This window comes from Barbatula barbatula (genome assembly GCF_947034865.1).
Source record: "Barbatula barbatula genome assembly, chromosome: 7".
Lineage (NCBI taxonomy): Eukaryota > Metazoa > Chordata > Actinopteri > Cypriniformes > Nemacheilidae > Barbatula > Barbatula barbatula.
This window is the reverse complement of record NC_136770.1, coordinates 8,547,403-8,566,519: the sequence shown is the minus strand read 5'-3', so window position 1 is coordinate 8,566,519 and position 19,117 is coordinate 8,547,403. Positions and strand designations below refer to the sequence as shown.

The 19,117-nt window shown below is 37.5% G+C and overlaps 1 protein-coding gene across 1 annotated transcript; it reads right to left on the bottom strand.

Moving 5' to 3' along the window:
* Positions 1 to 451: 451 nt before the first annotated feature.
* Positions 452 to 16,504, bottom strand: stx8 (syntaxin 8). Its single transcript, XM_079461073.1, has 8 exons — positions 16,405 to 16,504; positions 14,099 to 14,198; positions 13,915 to 14,009; positions 12,075 to 12,185; positions 9,348 to 9,472; positions 7,056 to 7,148; positions 6,628 to 6,729; positions 452 to 2,573 (listed from the first exon to the last, which is right to left on the bottom strand). Exons 1-8 carry the CDS (start codon positions 16,419 to 16,421, stop codon positions 2,506 to 2,508), a joined length of 711 nt encoding a protein of 236 aa, XP_079317199.1. The 5' UTR covers positions 16,422 to 16,504; the 3' UTR covers positions 452 to 2,505.
* Positions 16,505 to 19,117: the final 2,613 nt, after the last annotated feature.

Sequence of the window (19,117 nt, the reverse complement as noted above, 5' to 3'; positions counted from 1 at the left end):
ATTACAATGGCTCTACATACTATTATGGATAGATTGCCTGCCATTAAGTGAGTCCTGCAAGACATAGTCCAAGAAAAGTCCCTGTTTCCATTTGCTAGTGAGGAGGTATGAACTACATCAGTTCAGAAGAATTTTAGGAATGGAAAATACAGAGTGGCATGCAGAAACCCTCCAGTGTAGTAGAGCTGGCATTATTCATTGAACCTTATAAAGAAGTTTTCTTTGAGCTCTTTAAACTATGCAAGATAGCTGTTTCAATCCCTGTTAGTACTGCATCTTGTGAACAGGTTTTCACCAGCTTTAGTGCAGAAAAACTCAATCTCAGGTCCACAATGTCAGATGACAGATTAAGCAATTTAGGTGTTCTAAGTATTGAGTTAACGAGGGCAAAGGTCTTAAATCTAGATGAATTTGCTGATCTATTTGCAAAGAAACACAAAAATCGTAGAATACAGTTAATTTGTCTGATATCGAATATTTAATGCAAATGTAAAAATATAATGGAAATGCAATTACAGTTACTGTGACTAATTCTGAATATGTAATGCAAATGTAAAAAATAAAATGGGAATGCAAATACATTGTTGAATGATTATATCCATGGTATTTTGCCAGTTAATGCATGCAGTGCAGAAAATGATATGACAACAATAAGGTCTAAATGTAACTGGCCCCAGCTTTGTGTAATTGACACCAAAATTACACAAATTATGTGTAGCACTCCCCTATACTCCTTTTGTGTCAATATTAATTAAAATTGTGTTGAAAGGGTTTATCTGTTTTACACAGTAGTTATGTGTAGGTTACAATTAACACATCGTATTCATTTGTCACACCATTCAACACACTTTCTGTAGACTGATCTGCTTAACACACGTTCAGTGTAGCTTTTTCAGATATTTAATTTTAGTAAAAGTTCCTGAACAGCAGCCCTTTTATCCTGTTTTATTCACATCATAATCAAACTCTAATAAATGGTAAAATTATATTTTTGTGTGAATCGTTAATTTAATGCACTTCCCCTTTAAATCGCTGGTGCTCTGCTCGTGAAAAAAGGCCTTTTGCCTGCGAGAAGACGGTCACTTCCCGCTGGTGACAGTAATTCTGAGGTATGTTACACTTGAACCGTTTCTAAACTTATATTTACACACGAAAGACAACGTTTTGTGACAGAAATGTTAGATATTTTACACTATATTAATGTAATGTTGTTTTGTGTAATTTTGTGTTATGTCTAAATGTTAACATTCATTTTTTATTACACAGCAAATGGAACCATTTGGTAATGATCTTCCAGTGACTTCTGGGTCATTGGCTACTGCACTGACTAAAGCTGTACTTGTTAGCATCTACAAAGACAAGACAGAAACTTTAAAAGTATATGTTGTTATACATTGACTCGTTATAAATTGTTGTAAAACACATTTTTTGTAAAGGATTGATGTTAATAAATGTATTGAAGTTTTTGTGTCAAATAAAAATAAGTTTTTTTGTAAGAATTTAGATGTATTCTTAACACAATGTGTGTAGCCAAGGGCAGCACATAATGTGTAAATATAACACACGTTTACACACTTACTGTGTTAAAATCATTAACACAGTAAATGTATAAAAAAAAGCACAACACGCATTGTCCCAGAACTCACCCATAGATGTGTCGGAATTTAACACGGTTTGTGTCTGTTTTAACACATCCTTTCTAAGAGTGTGGAGAGCTTGAATGCGGCATCTAGTTTTGATATCTATGCATGAAATGCACATGATAAAGGGCACAATATAGAATTTAACAGGCTGCTACATAGAGGATATAATCCTACATCCTTTCGTTAATAGTTTTGGCTTTAAGCAGTTCTTTGACAAGTTTATGGTTTCACACACCAATGTGTTTTTTCAAAGAATGGCTCAAAATGGCAAAAAAAAAAGAGGATGATGGATGCCAAACGTTTTCTTTTTCCTACTTTCACTGTAGTAATTTTCGTTGAATTAAATACTATTCAAGCTACTTTTAAGTGTTTCCTATGTCAGATAATTCCACTAGGTGGCATGCCTTTTTAATGGCCACATCTGTATATGCATGTATCCGTTATGTTTTCCTAAACCAGATTCTCTTAACTGTGAGAAATGCTGCTCGCACGCACGCACACACGCACAATAATAATTTTGTATTTGGTCATTCATTCATTAAGAAAACCCATGCTGCTAGAACTGACAGAAATATTTCATTAAAATGTATTGTAAGTACAGTATAGTGATACAGTATAGTACATATTACAAGTTTGTAACCATCACGATAACAAAAACATTTCACATAAAGCAGCAGATGACAAAATTGAGTTCATGGTTAAATTAAAAATATCCAAACCTTTTTTGTTTTTGATCATTATCTCAAACAGTGGAAAATAAAGAGGGGTTTGAAAGAAAATGCGTACAGACTCCATCCCTTGTTTACGCCCCAGACTTTTTAAACCGTATAAGGTGTTGTATTTGTCTTCAGCATCTTTTTCATTACCCCGTGGGCCAAACTGCCACAACAATGATAGCAATGAGCAGAAGAACGATCACCACCAGCATGCCTGATTAAAAAACAAACAGACAAAACAGTTTGATTACGTTGTTTAAGAACAGTTTCAATATTTTGATGTATCATTAAGTATTTGAAACTTTTTAATTTTAAATGAATAATAAAAAAGTGTCCCTTGCCCATTATAAATGATGTGTAAATTCATGGCAAAAAACATTTACAAACTTTTCTGCATCCCAAACCTAAAGTGTACTCTATTTATCACATGCAAATATTTGAAAGTCACTTACAAACATCCCCCTAACCTAATGTGTAAACTATTTAAGACATGAAAACAAACCTAAACGCTTACAAAGGACTTATAAGTAATATAGAATGTAATGTCACATGATAATTGAAAGTCAAAACACAAGGAACGACTTTACTAGTGTTAACTATAAAAAAGATTAATAACTGCTAACAATTGTTAAACTGTGAGCGGCTTTAATGTGTCATTTTACGGTATTAAAATATGTTGTTAAATATCCTGCCCTTTTTAGTAATTTTATTAGAGCAACAACATATCCTGATGACTTAATTCATTCATACATTCCCTTTGTTTATTTATTTAGCTTTTAAGAGAAACAAAGCAATTTCATTTACATTTTCATCAAACAATTTGAAAAAATGTGTCTATATGTTCTGCATGGATCTGTTATGCCAACTTACCTCATAGATTATTAAACATTAAATATAGATTTTAAATATTTTATTAGCGTATTTGTGATGAATTAAAATTGTGCCACGAATGGCAGCCATGGCGCTGACCTCTGCAGTTCTTCTGCTGTTTTGTTTGTTGTGTGTTTTGTCATTCTTAAGTTTTACCAGAGACAAACGCCATAACATTAAGCAACACATCCTAGACATTATTTTTCCAGTTTTTTTTGTTGGACATTCTAATCGGAGTTGCAGCGCTGCTGTTCATACATGTGCGCAGAAGCAGAAGAGGGTGCATGGTTTTCAAATTGCACTCCTAAGCATTCATCTTGCGAATATGCATTCTCTTCCTAACAAAACAGATAAACATCTTCTCCTCAGCCGTATCAACCCATAGTTTTCAAACTCTGCTGCATTGTGCTTCACTGCACCCTGACTGAGTGAAGCCATTCCAGATAACATGCTATTTCATATATACTGCTAATGATTGTTTGTTGGTCAACATACACAACAAGCAGTTTCTTCTTCACCTTTTGTAACATGCCAATGGACACCGATGACTAGTGGTCAATGCCTGCTTGCCCATTGAAAGGGACAATGATGCAGACATTTTAATAAAATCCCATGCATTGCCTTCATTCTTAAAAAGGGTGCTTCAAAGGGTTCTTTGATGCCATAGAAGAACAATTAGTTTCCATATAGAACCTTTAACACCTGAAGAACCTTTCTGCAAAAAATAGTTCTTAAGATTAAAGTAAAGTAAAGAATGGTTCTTTGAGGTACCAAAAATGGTTCTTCTACGGCATAGCTATAAGCACCTTTATTTTTAAGAGTGTACTGTGTAGGTCCGATGCAGAGACTTAAACCGCCCTTAAAGTCAACATGATTTTGATTGGTTTGTTGTAAATTTTGCCAGGAGAGGAGGGCTAAAATGCCTGGCCATTGGACAGTCAGTATAGTCCTTCCACTTTTTTGTTGCTCAAGTCATGTGGTGAAGAGTTGTTGTTGAGAGGGGGAGAGGAGATTAACGTTTTTGATTAAAGTTTACAGATGCAAATAAATTTTTGTAAAATAACGGTGTGCACGTAGGCCATATATCAATATATCGACTTATCGGGCAATATATGGAAATGAGTGCGATAATTTTTGGTGCTGCGATATATTGCGATTGATTTTTTAAATAATTATTATATTATTCTTTACATAAAATGTCATTGCGCTGCAAGGTCTGCTCTCTGTGGCGGAGGCGGGGCTTCAGGCAGCGCGTCTATTCACACACACGTGAAAGGCGGAGTCAGCGGAAAGCGACAGGTGAAGAGAAGTGAAGCCACTGCGTTGTAAAGTGTTTCATGGCATCTACAGACAGTTAGGAAGAACAAGTCCCAATGGATTTGGTTTTAAAGCCGCAATCTTCAGCATTTTCCCGTCAGTGCAAATACAAACGTGACGTAACTCACGGATAGCGTAACTCGCCATTTCTTTGTCGGAATCTGCCTGAGAATTATAAATAAATTTGCAGATATGGCCTGTTGAGGCATCTGTGCCTCTGTGAGACAATTTAAAAGTCTAAACCGACTTTGTTAAACATTTAACTTTGTTTTGTTCTAGTTTTTGACAGCACTGCACTTTTTTAAACAAGGGTGTATTTATTATTATTTATTTGTGTTTCTTTAATTAATATTTTTAGACAATGTCTAAACATTCTTAAGAATAAAACGTTCTTTGTTCTTTGAAAGAGTACTTGCATTTGTATGCCATTATATTATAATACTGTCATTATATAATCAGTAGCATTAAACAGTCTTAAAATGGCAATAATATCGCAATTATGCGATATTTTGGTGCAATATATTGCACAACAAAAATTAGTTATCGCGACAGTCCTATGTGCATGGATAAATAATTTATAATAATCACTGCAACACTGTGTAAAACACTCTCTGTTTGATTGCATGGTGACTTTAAGAAAGCTTCAGGCACAGACGGTGTTTCACCTGCCTGTTTAAAAGTCTGCACTGACCAACTGGCCCTCATCTACACAGAGATCTTAAACAGATCTCTGGAACTGTGTGAAGTTCCCTGCAGCTGCTCCACTATCATTCCGTTCCCCAAAAAACTGAACTTAACGACTACAGACCTGTCACTCTTATGTCTGTGGTAATGAAGTAATTTACAATATCTGATCTTGGCCTACCTGAAGAACATCACTGGACCCTTGTTGGATCCCCTTCAGTTTGCCTACAGAGCAAACAGGTTGACATGCAGTCAACATGGGACATTATGTTCTGCAACTTGATAGACCTGGAATTAATAAGGATTTTTTTCGTGCATTTGTGCACTTCAGTTCGGCCTTCAATAGCATCATGCCTGAGCTGCTCTTCTTCGAAACTGACACAGCTCTCCATGCCCACCCCAATCTGTCAGTGGATCACCAACTTTTTGCCAGACAGGCAGCAGCTACTGAGGCCGGGTAATCTCGCATCCAGGCACTGATGGCCCTCAAGGATGTGTTCTCTCCCCACTGCCCTTCTGACTGTAACTGTATACATGCGAATGCACTGCAAACGTCCCCTCTGTCAAGCTCCTGACAGTTGCGTCTGCTTACAGACAGGTTAAAGAGCTGGCTGTCTGGTACAATTACAACAACCTGGAACTGAACACACTCAGAACAGTGGAGAAAACCCCCTGCTCTCCCCCCATTCACCATTATGAACAGCACTGTGGCTGCAGTAGAGTAATTCAGGTTCCTGGGCACAACCATCAGGACACCAACATAGACTCCAATGCTAAAAAGGCCCAGCAGAGGTTGTACTTCCTTCGCCAGCTGAGGAAATTGTACCTGCCACAGAAGCTGCTCACACAGTTCTACTTGGCTATCATTCAGTCTGTCCTGTGTTTATCCATAACTGTCTGGTTCGGGTCAGCTGCCAAATCAGACATCAAGAGACTGCAGAGTAAGGAAAAGGGCTAAAAAATCTCTTTGGACCCCACACACCCAGCTCACTCCCTCTCTTCAAATTGTTGCCCTCTGAACAACCAGACACAAGATCAGTTTTTTTCCCAAAGGCTATATTCAGATTGCATAATTAAAAGTTCATAACTACACACTGTCCATCATTACTGACACATTTGTACATAACATCTGTACATTCATTTGAACAATTATGTTTTTTCTACTTCTGTATCGGTGTTCATATTGACATCACATTTTGATTTAGTTTTAGTCAGACTTTTGACGAAAATGCTATTTAGTTTTAATCACATTTTAGTCATCCCCATGAACTATTGTCATATGCTAATTTCAAGCAGTTTTTTTAAACCTTAAAAAATATTTTTCAAGATTTCCCGCACTAGTAGGGACCCTGTTAAAATCATTAAAGTACATTAAACTGTGGTTACAAAACCCTTACCACAGGAAGCAGATTTGGTCTCCACCAACTTGACTTTGTGTGTCTCGTTTTTGATGCGGCTGTCTGTCTTGTCCACTAGCTGAGTGAGGTCATCAATTATCTCTGAAATAAACAACAAACTAAGTCAGTTAAGATTAGTTGAACTTTTGTATTACTTTCAATTCCTATACATGAAATGAACTTCCCATTCATTTCTGTTGTTTTTAAACTATTTAAAAACTATCTATTTAAAACACACCTGTAAAGCTTATCCTCACAGAAAACTTGTTCAGGCAAATGTAGTGACATTTACATTGGTTTCTAGTTCAAACCAACCTTATTGCAAATTAGATTACTGACAGAAAATCTTCTGAACGTTTAGCCAAAGCTGTACTATATACACTCACAGAATAAATTAAGAAACCATTCCACTTTTAGATTTTTCCTACCATTCTGTTCTTCCAGCTCATTGCCAATTTCCTGACCCATCTGTTTTTGTCTGCTTATGACTGCAGCAAGAGCATCCAAGCCAGCATCCTGAGCTAGAGGAAAATAGACATATCATAAAAAGATAGAACGCTGGGCTGTAAAACATTCTGGTTTAACCAGGAATTATCAATTTGTCAATTAATCTAGGCCGTGTCCCAGGACTCTTTAAAATGGCCGTCATTAAGCCTCTTATCAAGAAACCTATCTTGGACCCAAAGGAACTAGGAAACTATTGACCAATTTCAAATCTCCCATACCTGTCTAAAATATTAGGAAAAAGTAGTGTCTTCTCAATTATGCGCTTTCTTACAAAATAATGACATACATGAAAATTTCAGTCAGACTTTAGACTGCATCATAGCACTGAAACTGCACCCGTAAAAATGACAAACGACCTACTTATAGCATCAGAGGTAACATCTCACTCCTAGTCCTGCTTGACCTAAGTGCTGCTTTCGATACTGTAGACCATAACATACTTCTAGATCGCTTACACAATTATACCGGTATTGAGGGACAGGCACTACAATGGTTCAGATCTTTCTTATTAGACGGACATCAGTTTGTGCATTTAAATGGGGAATCATCCAATCTAACGCAAGTAAATTATGGATTACCTCAGGGATCGGTTGTAGGACCCTTGCTATTCTCAATATACATGCTGCACCTCGGAAACATTATTAGAAAAAATGGTATTAGCTTCCACTGTTATGCAGATTATACTCAGCTATATATCTCATCAAGACCAGATGATTTCTCCCAGCTATCCAAATTGGCAGAGTGCATCGATGATATAAAACATTGGATGACCTGTAATTTCCTTCTTTTAAATTCTAATGAAACAGAAATATTACTTATCGGACCAAAGACACGCAAACCGAATATTTTGAATTATAACCTGCAAATTGAAGGATGTACAGTTACCCCAACAAATACAGTAAGAGATCTAGGCGTTATATTAGACAGCAACCTGTCATTTCAAAATCACATCTCAAATGTCACAAAAACTGCCTTTTTCCACCTTAGAAATGTTGCCAAATTACAAAATATTGTATGTGTTGCTGACGTGGAGAAGCTTATTCATGCATTTATGACCTCAAGACTTGACTTCTGTAATGCGCTACTTAGTGGTTGTCCTGCATCATCAATAAACAAACTACAGTTAGTTCAGAACGCAGCTATCAGAGTTCAAACCAGGTCCAGAAAATATGATCACATAACCCCAATGTTATCAACCCTTCACTGGCTACCCATTAAGTATCGTATTAACTTTAAAGTTCTTTTAATCACTTATAAAGCCTTAAAGGGTTTAACCCCTGCCTACCTAACAGAGCTTCTATCACACTACAAGCCATCAAGCTCTCGAAGATCTCAAAACTCAAGACCTTTGATAACACCTAGAATAACTAAATCCACCAAAGGGGGCCGAGCTTTCTCATACGTAGCACCTAAACTCTGAAATTGCCTTCCCGATGCTATTCGAGGATCATACACATTCGCCCAATTTAAATCTAGATTAAAGACGCATCTTTTCAGCCAAGCATTCAATTAATGCAAATATGCTAAATAAACGACTGGGAGACTGCTGACATTAGATATTATTTACTAGAATAATTTAACTTGTTATATTAACACCGTGCAATGTGTTTTACCTCTGTTGTGTTTTTAGTTTTTTTCTTATTTTCCCCTGTAAAGCTGCTTTTAGAACAATGCACAATGCCCTCTTAAATTACAATTTAAATTTGAAAAAGCAGCACTTCTTCCTTGATAAAGAATCCAACTTCATAACTTGAACAAAGATTTTTCAATAGAAGGAGTCAATGTATTAATTTTGTGTATACTGAATTAGATAAACATTCTGACTAAGAAAGATGATTTTGTCCATATACTTGGATACTGTGTTTAATTCGTTTGTCCAAGACTTGACAAAAGGTTTGCTCAACTTGTCAAAATGTGCAATCTGAACAATTTACATCAAACAATGGGTTTCAAGTTCCCAGTATACATTGTAGCATTCTGTCTTCCTCCAGAGTTCCCATTTCAAGGTATTTTCATGCGAGCAGGCGACAGGGATGCAATTTGGCCAATATATAGAATTTAATAAGCATCTTTTCAGCCAATAAGCTTTTTCCTACATAGAAAAATTAGAGGCGGCCGCCTCCGTCAACCTTTCAGCCAATATCCATTGCTCATATAAAACATTAAGGAATACTAGCTAGTGAAGGCCCATTGTCTTGTTGTATGCAGCACACCTTCAACAATCTGCCTCTGCTGCTGTCTCATTTCTCCAAAGCTGAGTCCTCTGGTTTCCTCAGTTTCATTAACAACCCAAGGGTTCACTGTTGGCCCCGCCCTATTTCCTGTTATCAACGTTGACCTGGAAACAATCACAAAAATGACAGTCAGTCATAAGCACAGGATCAATCAGAAGCATTTTTTGCCTGCTAATGTGCATGTGTTAAACTCAACCCTTGTTAAAGATTATAATTTTTTCTTACTATGCCGTGACTCCCATGTTTCTCCTACTATGGCGAGACAGGGCACAGGACTAATTCTCAGTTCACCTCTCACTTGAAACAGTTTCACATCAGATCAGTTCAGGAGTTGCAGATAATGATGCAGATAATGATAGCGGGGTAGGTAAGGTATGCGTATTTGGCATGCTGTCCAGGGAGCGGGCTCTGAGCTAACCTGTTCCTTCTGATCCCAGAATACTCTACCCCTGATAGGGGCGAGAGCACACATGCATTCACCGTTGGGCCTGGACGTCACGAAGACCCTGATGGTGCGAGTTCATCTCGTATTTCGCAATAGAGGTCCGATGCAGCATCTGAGCACTGATAACGCTATACTGCAGGGGTATTCAATTAAAGTTCCAAGAGGTCCGGTCTTTATATTTTCTTCCAAATGGAGGTCCGAACAATATGTTTTTTTAAATAAATTAATATTTGGCCCAGTTGGATATACTGTATAAAAGATAGAACGACAGATAAGACATATAGTCAACTAGTGTTGAAATGTGCATTTCATCCAAATCATCAAATAACTGGCTCTAACTATTGATGCCTGTTTTTGACAATTGCCCATCTCTGCCAGTTAGCAACAGTAGTTTAAAATTTGGGTTCAAAGAGGTTGGTGTACTCTGGAGGGTCTTAGCTTGGGTCTGTTCCTCTCGTTCCTAAGCTTCCTCATGTCAAAGAAGTTTACCAATCACATTTTTGATAATTGGGCTGAAGTGCTCTCAATGACTTTTTCTTTCCTGCCTTGCTGTTGCACTTCCAATCCTCCACAAGACTATTCAAAATGTGTACCAAAGCATTTTAAGAACTTCAAAATACTGGATATTTCCAACTGGGCAAACGCTTTCTTGAAAAGGAGTTCGTCAATTCCGCTGCCTCATCTCAACTGTGTAAGAATAAGCCCATAGATTTAATCAGACAAATCCCACAGTGGCATCACAGTGAAACCAAGACCTGGGGCCTCATTTATAAACGTTGCGTACGCACAATAGAAGGCGTACGCCGCTCTCTACGCAATAATTGGTATTTATAAAAAGCAAACTTGATGGGAAAATGTGTGGTCCTTCACGCAAAAACGGGTGAAATGACAAATGGCGACACCGTCGGCAGATGAAAGAAACACGTGAAAGTGTGTGAAACTGTAGACCGTTGTGTATAAGAAAAGGCAACACTGCCTCTCATAAATAACACAAAGACTTCACAAAGCAAGTCTTACAATTAACAGCCTACATGAACACCCGTTTGATCGATATGCAGTGTAAAACAAACAAAATCAAACGAAAATTACAACAGAAATGCAAATTAACACATATTTGCAGAAAGAAAAGTGAAATATGTTCTGCAATAATCTTGGCATGTTATGCAATTCATCCTCATGAATAATATGGTGAACAGAACGAAATCATGTACAAAACTGATATTCTCGTCAATGTGTCCGTCTGGCGGAGCAGATATAGATGCAATTAGACAGACAGACAGACAGACAGACAGACGTATTAATTGTCCACTGGGGAAAGTTGTTTTGATAGTAAAACATTTCTTCATCAGCTCCTTTCCCCCACCCGTGGCAGACACACTGGCGATGGAGCGCTAGACGCTTTTTTGCCTCGACTTTGATGTCCGACCATTTCTTTTTTATTTCGGCCACGGTCCGAGGTTGTGAGGCTACAGCATTTACGGCGTCTGCAACCTTTTGCCATTCAAGTGGTGCCCACACTGTGCCCTCCAAACAAAATATTTCTCCTCTTTTCCACCTCGCCAACGATAACTTCTACTTCACATTGAGTGAAGTGCAATCGATGAATATTAACTTGTGGGCGTTTCACGGACTACTTATGGGCAACTATGGGTGTGACATGAAGCCACAAAAGCTGCGCTACATTTAGAATTGATTGTGATTTATTAAGGGAAAACTGCGTAGGATGTGCGTGCGCACGGTTTTATAAATCCGAATATTTCTGTGCGTACGCACGTCCTATGTTTTATCCGTACGCCACTTCTGACACAAATCCTACGCAAAGTTTTATAAATGAGGCCCCTGGAGTAAGTATAAAAATCCTTCAAGGCTCAAAACTTCATAAAGAATTCTTGCACGTATTTCTTCAGTATTATATTCAAGTATTACAACTTGTTCTAATGACTGTAATTTAATAGGACTCTTTAGCTAGTTTCTGTGACATCTTTACATATACATTATCTAATGTTTTTTAACGCTGTGTACATTTTGAGACTTTTTCATGTGGAGAGACAAATACAGTATCTGTTAAGGTGTGATCCAAATGGCTCAAGGAATCAAATGATGAATACATAAATATCATTCAATACTGTCCATTGCAAGTTCTCCAGAAGGAGATCCCAATAGCCTCGGTCTATTGTTTGAATATGAGGAATTTTTTTTGGTTTAGCATATAATCCTTATGCATCAAAAAATAACATTTAATTTGAAATGTCTGTATGTACCTTGATGGCTCTGCTTCCGTGATGTCTCCTTTAAAGGCGGCGTTTAGCCTCTTTTCTCTGGTAGCAAGATCATCAACAAGGTTTTGTCTTCTGTCTGCTTCAGCTTGCATTCTATAGTTATTAATTAAGGCTTATTAAGAAAATTACATTTAATTGACCCTTCACAAAACGCAGCTCGCCTACCATGCCCTGACAACCGCCCTGGCTGACGAATACTGAGTGCTGAAAACCGAGATCCTAGCACGTGGGGGATGGTCGCCTCCCTCTGCCGCTCAACAGTTTCAGGTGTGGACCTACGACAAAGGCGTGCCGGTTCGGCCAACTGACTCGCCTGGTTCATCTCAGGCTCCTGGCGGACGATGCCACAGCTCTACAGTTCGCCGAGAGGGTGATTATTGACAGTGTCCTGCGTGCCCTACCACAACATCTCCAACGGCCGGTGACCATGTGGAACCCGGGGACGACAAAGAAGTTGGTCGAGGCTGTGGAGTGGGCATGCTCTCGGGTAGCGGGGTCCGACCGCTACCCGAGAGCAAGGCCACCGTTCCACTAACCTGTGTCCACGGCGACACCTACCACGTGCCAACAGGCCGGGTGGTCATCACAGCAGAACTGGGAATATGGCAGGTCGAGGTGGGCATCGTCCAGGACCTCCCGGTACTGGTAGTGCTGGGCCGAGACTGGCCGGGATTCGAGCGGCTCTTGGCCACCACGGTCCGGAAGAAGCGGAGCGACGGGGGCTGCCGAAGACGAGAGTGTGGCAGAGGGGACAAATCCAGGATCAGCGTCGCCTGGGAAACGGCCCGGGCATAAAAACCATGCGCACACACTATTCTGGGGCTTGTTCTCCAAGAGACTAACACTATGTCTTTTCTACCCTGCAGAGTCAAGCGAATGAATCACAGAGGAACCAGTTTTGCACGAGCACGGATTGGCAGTTTCCTCGACACGAGCACCACGGGTGTCACATTTGGATACTTTTTTCCCCTTGTCATAATAAATTCCCCTCCAGGGTTGTTTACACCAGCCGTCTTGTGTCCGTATTGTCACATGTCACACAAATGGATGTTGTGTTTAAAAGTGTTTATATTTACTCCGAAATTTGTCGAATTTACAATTTTAGAGAGAGAGTAACTTCGGGCAGAGTTTTGGTCAGCCGTGATTCTTCTTTGTGAAAACGAAAACAAACCACTATATCACTTAATTTTTTTCATGTTTGCCGATTACGGCAAATAGGCAAAAATTTTTAGATGCTGTCTATATGGAACTTTGCATCTTATATTAATTCATTCCATTACATTTTTTTTCTGTTTATTGTTGCAGACTTGCTGTGTATTAATGCCCTGATAAGCTAACTCTCTCACCAGTGTGCATAGCAGGCTCATAATTGTATGGATCACCTTCATGTTACGTCACTTACGGTTTTGGTGTTTTTTAGATACAGAGGTAAAAATGTAGTAACTACATTATTTTTCGAATCATTGACTAAATGTGGACTCTAACCTGCAATATGGTCTTTAAATTATTATTGTTATTGCAGGTTTTTAATGTGAAAGGGAACACTGAAATAAGATTATATAGTTGTTGGTACCCAGAGTAATTTGCTTTTTTTAGTAAAACTTGGGTGTTTGTTACAATATACTGCACCAACAGGTGCAAATAAGAAATCACATTTTAATAGGCCTCTGAAACACACCTGCCACAACATGACAAGCTACATTTCAATTACTGCTACATTACGTTCTCACTATCTATTAAAGATGTTTTCTTTCTTTTAAATTTGATAGGGCATTAAGTTAGTAGTAAGTTATTTCTGCTTCTTGTTTTCTTTAAAGGATACATGTGCCGTTGAGCAGCATCTCGCATCAAATTCTCCCTGAGCTGTGCTATATTCTGTTTAAGTTTTTGTAATGATGCTCTTAGGGTCATGTTAAGCTGCAGAAAAGATACACAGGACAAGTTACAGCAAAATAAACATGATAAAGCCAGGAAATGTCTGAAGAATAACAAAATCATGTCTTTACCTTGGCTGGGTTTCCCCCAGTTCTCTGCTGCCTGTTCCTCTCATGAGTATTTTCTGCAATTTCTTGAGTCAGTCGACAAGTCGCATCATAATTCTGTAACCTAAATGATAGGAATTAAAAGTAACTGAGGGCACGTACACACAAAAGTTTCAGAAGAGACATCTGCATTTAATCAAGCAATGACTCCCAAGAAGCAGTGGGTTAGAGTTCATTTCATAACGTATTTCCAGATCTTGTTAAAAAAAGCCCCATTAAACTAAAATAATCTAAAAGCTTCATACTTGAACTTGAGAAAACCAAAAGATCTTATATATGTGACCCTGGACAACAAATCCAATGGTTCATTTTTCAAAATAAGATTTGTACATCATCTGAAAGCTGAATAATAAGCTTTCTAGTGATATATGGCTTGACACAATGCGCTAAATGACCGATATGTATTTTGGTGCTGCAAACTTTTTTCCTCAGTGGTCTAGCAGTGGACCTCAATGTCAAAATGAGGTGTCCATTGGTGGGAGTTATACTGTTTACAGAGCCGTTGTGGTGACCAATATAATCAAAGAAGATAGTTAAGGTTCGAGTGCAATGCACAAAGTTACTGGCTTAACATTCACTATTTTGTTTTAACAATAGAAATTTTAAGCGATGGTATTCACTGATGCAAACTACAAAAACATTTTTTTAATGGAAAATATGACATTTACATGATTCATGTAATGTAATTCTCAATCTTCAGTGTGACAATACAAGAGATAGTTACGGAGGTGCTTTTATTAAGGATAAGATTCAGAAATGTGTACATATTAAAGTTTGTGGCTTTGAAAGTCTATTTATAGGCTGTGGTAAGCCTATGAAAAGTGCTAATAAATGTAGCAAATTCATTATTTAACAATAAATACTAATAGACAAACACATTTTCTTTATTTTTCAGTTTTTTTATTCCGTCTGACAAGATCTCCCAAGACAAATGTCTACAGCCTTTATAAATAAGTCCATAGCCACGTCTCAATTTGATGGCTGCTTTTGTTGGTGACGTAAGCGGAGACAAATGTGACCTCCGGAGAACAGCACCTTTGAATTATAACGCACCAAGTATGAAGGTATTTTGGGTGCAAAACTACTGAGTGAGAGTGAAATTCGTAGTTGTAGAAGTCGGCCACACATGTGTATCATTAATTTGAAGTCAAAATTTGAAGTTGCAAAGTTGAAGATTTTTTTCTCTCTCCTGCAACAAAACAGAAACACCATCTAGAATCCTTCAGTGCAAGTGCACGAATCCAATTCTACAAATCACAAACTGAGATACTCGTGTTCTCCCATTTCTTGCTACAAATGCTGCAGTAAAACACATTTACACACCTGCACCTTTATTTTCCTTTAATCACTTGTGTAATGGAGTACATTGGTTTAGTTTAGATAAGAATGCTGGTCAGCTACGTTGACAATCCCTTAGGAAAATATATGCCTATAGTTAAATAAACAATAAACTAGTTTTTCTTACAGTTTAAACAACAACAAAAATATGGTTGCTGTAGTAAAACCAAGGTTTTCGAAAACCATATTTAAACCAATTGGATTAAACGCGATAAGAATCGGAATACACGGACCATTTCTCTTGAGATGGGTACTGTCTGGCTGCCATCCAGGTAGCAGTGCTCATTGCTCCTCCAAATAAAATAAATAAATAGAAAACAAACTTGGTATGGTTTTTAAAAAGAATTTAAATGAGAACTGCTATAGCCTAATTCAGAAACGCTGATCCAATACTATTTTATATAAAACCATGTTTTTTATTACCGTTAACAACCCATGGTTTACTGCAGCAATTGGTTTATATGGTGTTTGAAAACCATGGTTCACGTTGACATTACTTACATACCAACGTAATATTAAATGATTACCAATAATTCATTTATTACCATAACGTGTTCGGAGCGGTTGTTCTTTGTAAATGTATATTTGTTTGTTAAAAGTATATTAAATAATGGGGTGTGACGAGATAAGATAAGAACCGACTGGTCTCGCGAGAACACAATATCCTCACGCAGTTGACTAGATGGGGTGTAGGGCTCGAAATTGCTTTAATCGCAAAGGCTCCCTAAATTGAACCTGTGTGAACTCAAAATATATCTGGTAGCATTTGTTTGAGTGCATATTTCTGTTTTCATTTCTGAACAGAACACGCTAATAACTTAACAATATATGTGAACATTAAAGTGAGATTCAGATCACGTTAAGTAGACAGAAAATCTGTGACGTTACACCCAAAATGTCAGAAGTATTAGTAGACAATATAAACTGCTTACCACAAATCCTGCGACATATTGCTGGCGCCGATGAACAGCACCGGTAGTTAAATTAGATCAAAATAAACAACGCTTAACACTTCCTACTCGGATATGACGTAAGACGGGAGCCTTTACAGATCAAACCCACCTCATATGGAAGGCCAGAAGGACAAAAATGGGCTTGTTTGAGATGGACAAATTCAGACAGAATGCCAACGAAAGAGAAATCAAAGAGGAATCTATGGTGTATTGTCTTATATGTTTTATGTTATCAGTTGTGGAATCCAACCCAGGTAGCCAGTGCAACTTGGGCCGGTTCCAGCTGAGAGAAAGATAGAAAAAATGTAAAGATCTTGATTCTTCAATTCACCAGTTATGTAATATTAGCCGATTGAAGACTTGCTTTAGATGGTTCTAGCTTGTATATAGTATTACTAATTCTAAACATGAGAGCAGATTTTTTCCCCCATTATTAACAAGCATCAATATGATATTAAACATAAAGAAAAAGAAAATAAAAATAATACAGCTGGGTTTTCATGTACATAACTCCCATAATCAACATTCAAGATTCTACATTCCCAACCTTAAAGAAAGTTTTAAAAAGTGACATTTCAAACGTTTTTTATTTTAATTTATAGGTACTATGTGGAATATGTGTTTTAATAAAAAAATATATTTAATACTTGTTTAGGTGTCCTGTTATTAAGAATATTTTTACCAATAATTAAAGCTATACAGCCTGTTTTTAAGTAGTGTGATGGAACGTTAAGCTGGGTACGTTGGTTTTACTCTTCACTGCTGGTTTACTGGATTTTTCGGTGCACATGTAAATACAACACCATCTTACTGAGAAGTACATGGGTCAAGGCATCATTTTATCTCCCTACTTGATACCTTAACAGCCTACTTGGTGCTGGGCGGTATGACCATGCATGTATATAACAGTATTTTTTTAGATTTATACAGATTTACGGTAAATGGCAGTATTTTTAAACCACATTTACTACTAATTGAGAGAGGAAATGCTGCAGTTGATTGACTTAAAATGCCCTTTTATTCTGTCATTCTGTATACAAAATAGTAAAACTTTCACCATTTAAACATGCATGTGCTGTGTTTTAAATCACAATGGCTTTATGATTTCCTTAAATCATATTTTTGAATCATAAAACAAAGGCTTATATTAGATACGTGAGAGGAAAGCGATTGATCAATCCTCTTTCCTTTACTGACCCTTCGTGTCTCATCATAGCATACAGAGAAACGCATCATGTTATATGCTTATATTGAGAGGTGTAAGGAGAACGCTTTTTGAAGATGTTTGCTTGTGAGTGTATTTAATATAACGTTGTAACAAGATCCATAAAAGGAAGGAAGGTGAACATAAAATAACTTTAAATGAATAAAAGCGATTCATTTGGAAGAATGTGTATATATATAATGTCCTATATCAGCCGCTTAAAGTGAAAACATTGTTCATACTGGTTCTTTGAATCATGTTGGTACTGACAAATCAAACATATTATAATTTATAACATAAGATTATATTTACAAATGATGAATCCAAACTTTCTTTTGTTTCATTTCCCATAATTTTCTTCCTTTGGTAAGTTATCATGAAATGTACAACCAGCTGGTTGAGGTCTCAAAATAAACCCCTTCAGAGTGATCATCCTGTCGAGATTATTCTGAGATAACCGTCTAAACAGTTCATAATCAACATAGTCATATTATTGTTGGATTGTAACAATACAAGAGTTTATAATTATGATGCAATAGCTGGATGAGCATTTTATTGTAAATCAACAGTGACAGTGTAAATGTATATTGTTGTTTTATTACCATCTTGTCTTTCACTTGTCATGTTTGACAGGGCCCATTTTCCAGAAGGTCCTCTGCTGCTGCCTGCCTCTACCACTGGCATAGAGCTCTTCTAGTTTCTGCAAGACTTTAGTGCAGTAGTCTAAGGACAAATTAAACATTGTATGCAAAGTTCTTTGAAAGTGCTTGGCTTGCTCTTTGTTGCTTCTTCAAATGGGGCCTGTGGCTCTCGCAGGAGGATGAAATTGTGGAGTGGGGCGACCCCCTTCAGTGATGAAGCTCCCAATGATGCTTAGTATACTAAAAAAAAGACACTATTGAATATTTATATGAAGTATATAAGAGTATTTATTTACTACAATTTATCCCATTACTCCAAAATGCTGTTGTGAAAAATGTATATGTGTAGTAATATATTACAATTTATCATGGTAAAAAATACCCAGTATTTTTACTCTGGGTTGCTTCGTGCCATATGTATATTGTCTTGAGGTTTTCATATTACATTATCATGAAAAAGTACTCAGCAACGGGACAGTTTTCATCTAGATCTGTGTATTCAGACAGGACATTTTGGTTTATGAGTTTTCACAACATAATACTTTGTATAGTGATACATCAGCTGGTATAGAACCGTGAAATATGTTTATGATGGACAATCCAACTCTCAACCACTGCTGTCATCAACACCAATAAAGAGGCCTCCGAGACCTCGATTGGAGCAGTAACAACCACTAGATACTACAGATTCGGTCACAACTTTGAGTGACCTGAATTCAGTTCGAATGCAAAATGCAATCCAAGGGACGTGAACAAGTAGTTGAGATTTGTTGCAATTATTTTTTACAGAAAGTGGACAACCTGCTGGACCTTTTTGATAATGATTTAATAGACCTGACCCCATATG

What these genes read in the sequence shown, in the direction of transcription:
- stx8 (XM_079461073.1), bottom strand. An exon ending in CTGGGGGAAACCCAGCCAAG is followed by an intron (nt 14,010 to 14,098) that starts GTAAAGACATGA and finishes TCTTTTCTGCAG; the next exon opens with CTTAACATGACCCTAAGAGC. An exon ending in TGAGCTGGAAGAACAGAATG is followed by an intron (nt 6,730 to 7,055) that starts GTAGGAAAAATC and finishes TGTTTATTTCAG; the next exon opens with AGATAATTGATGACCTCACT.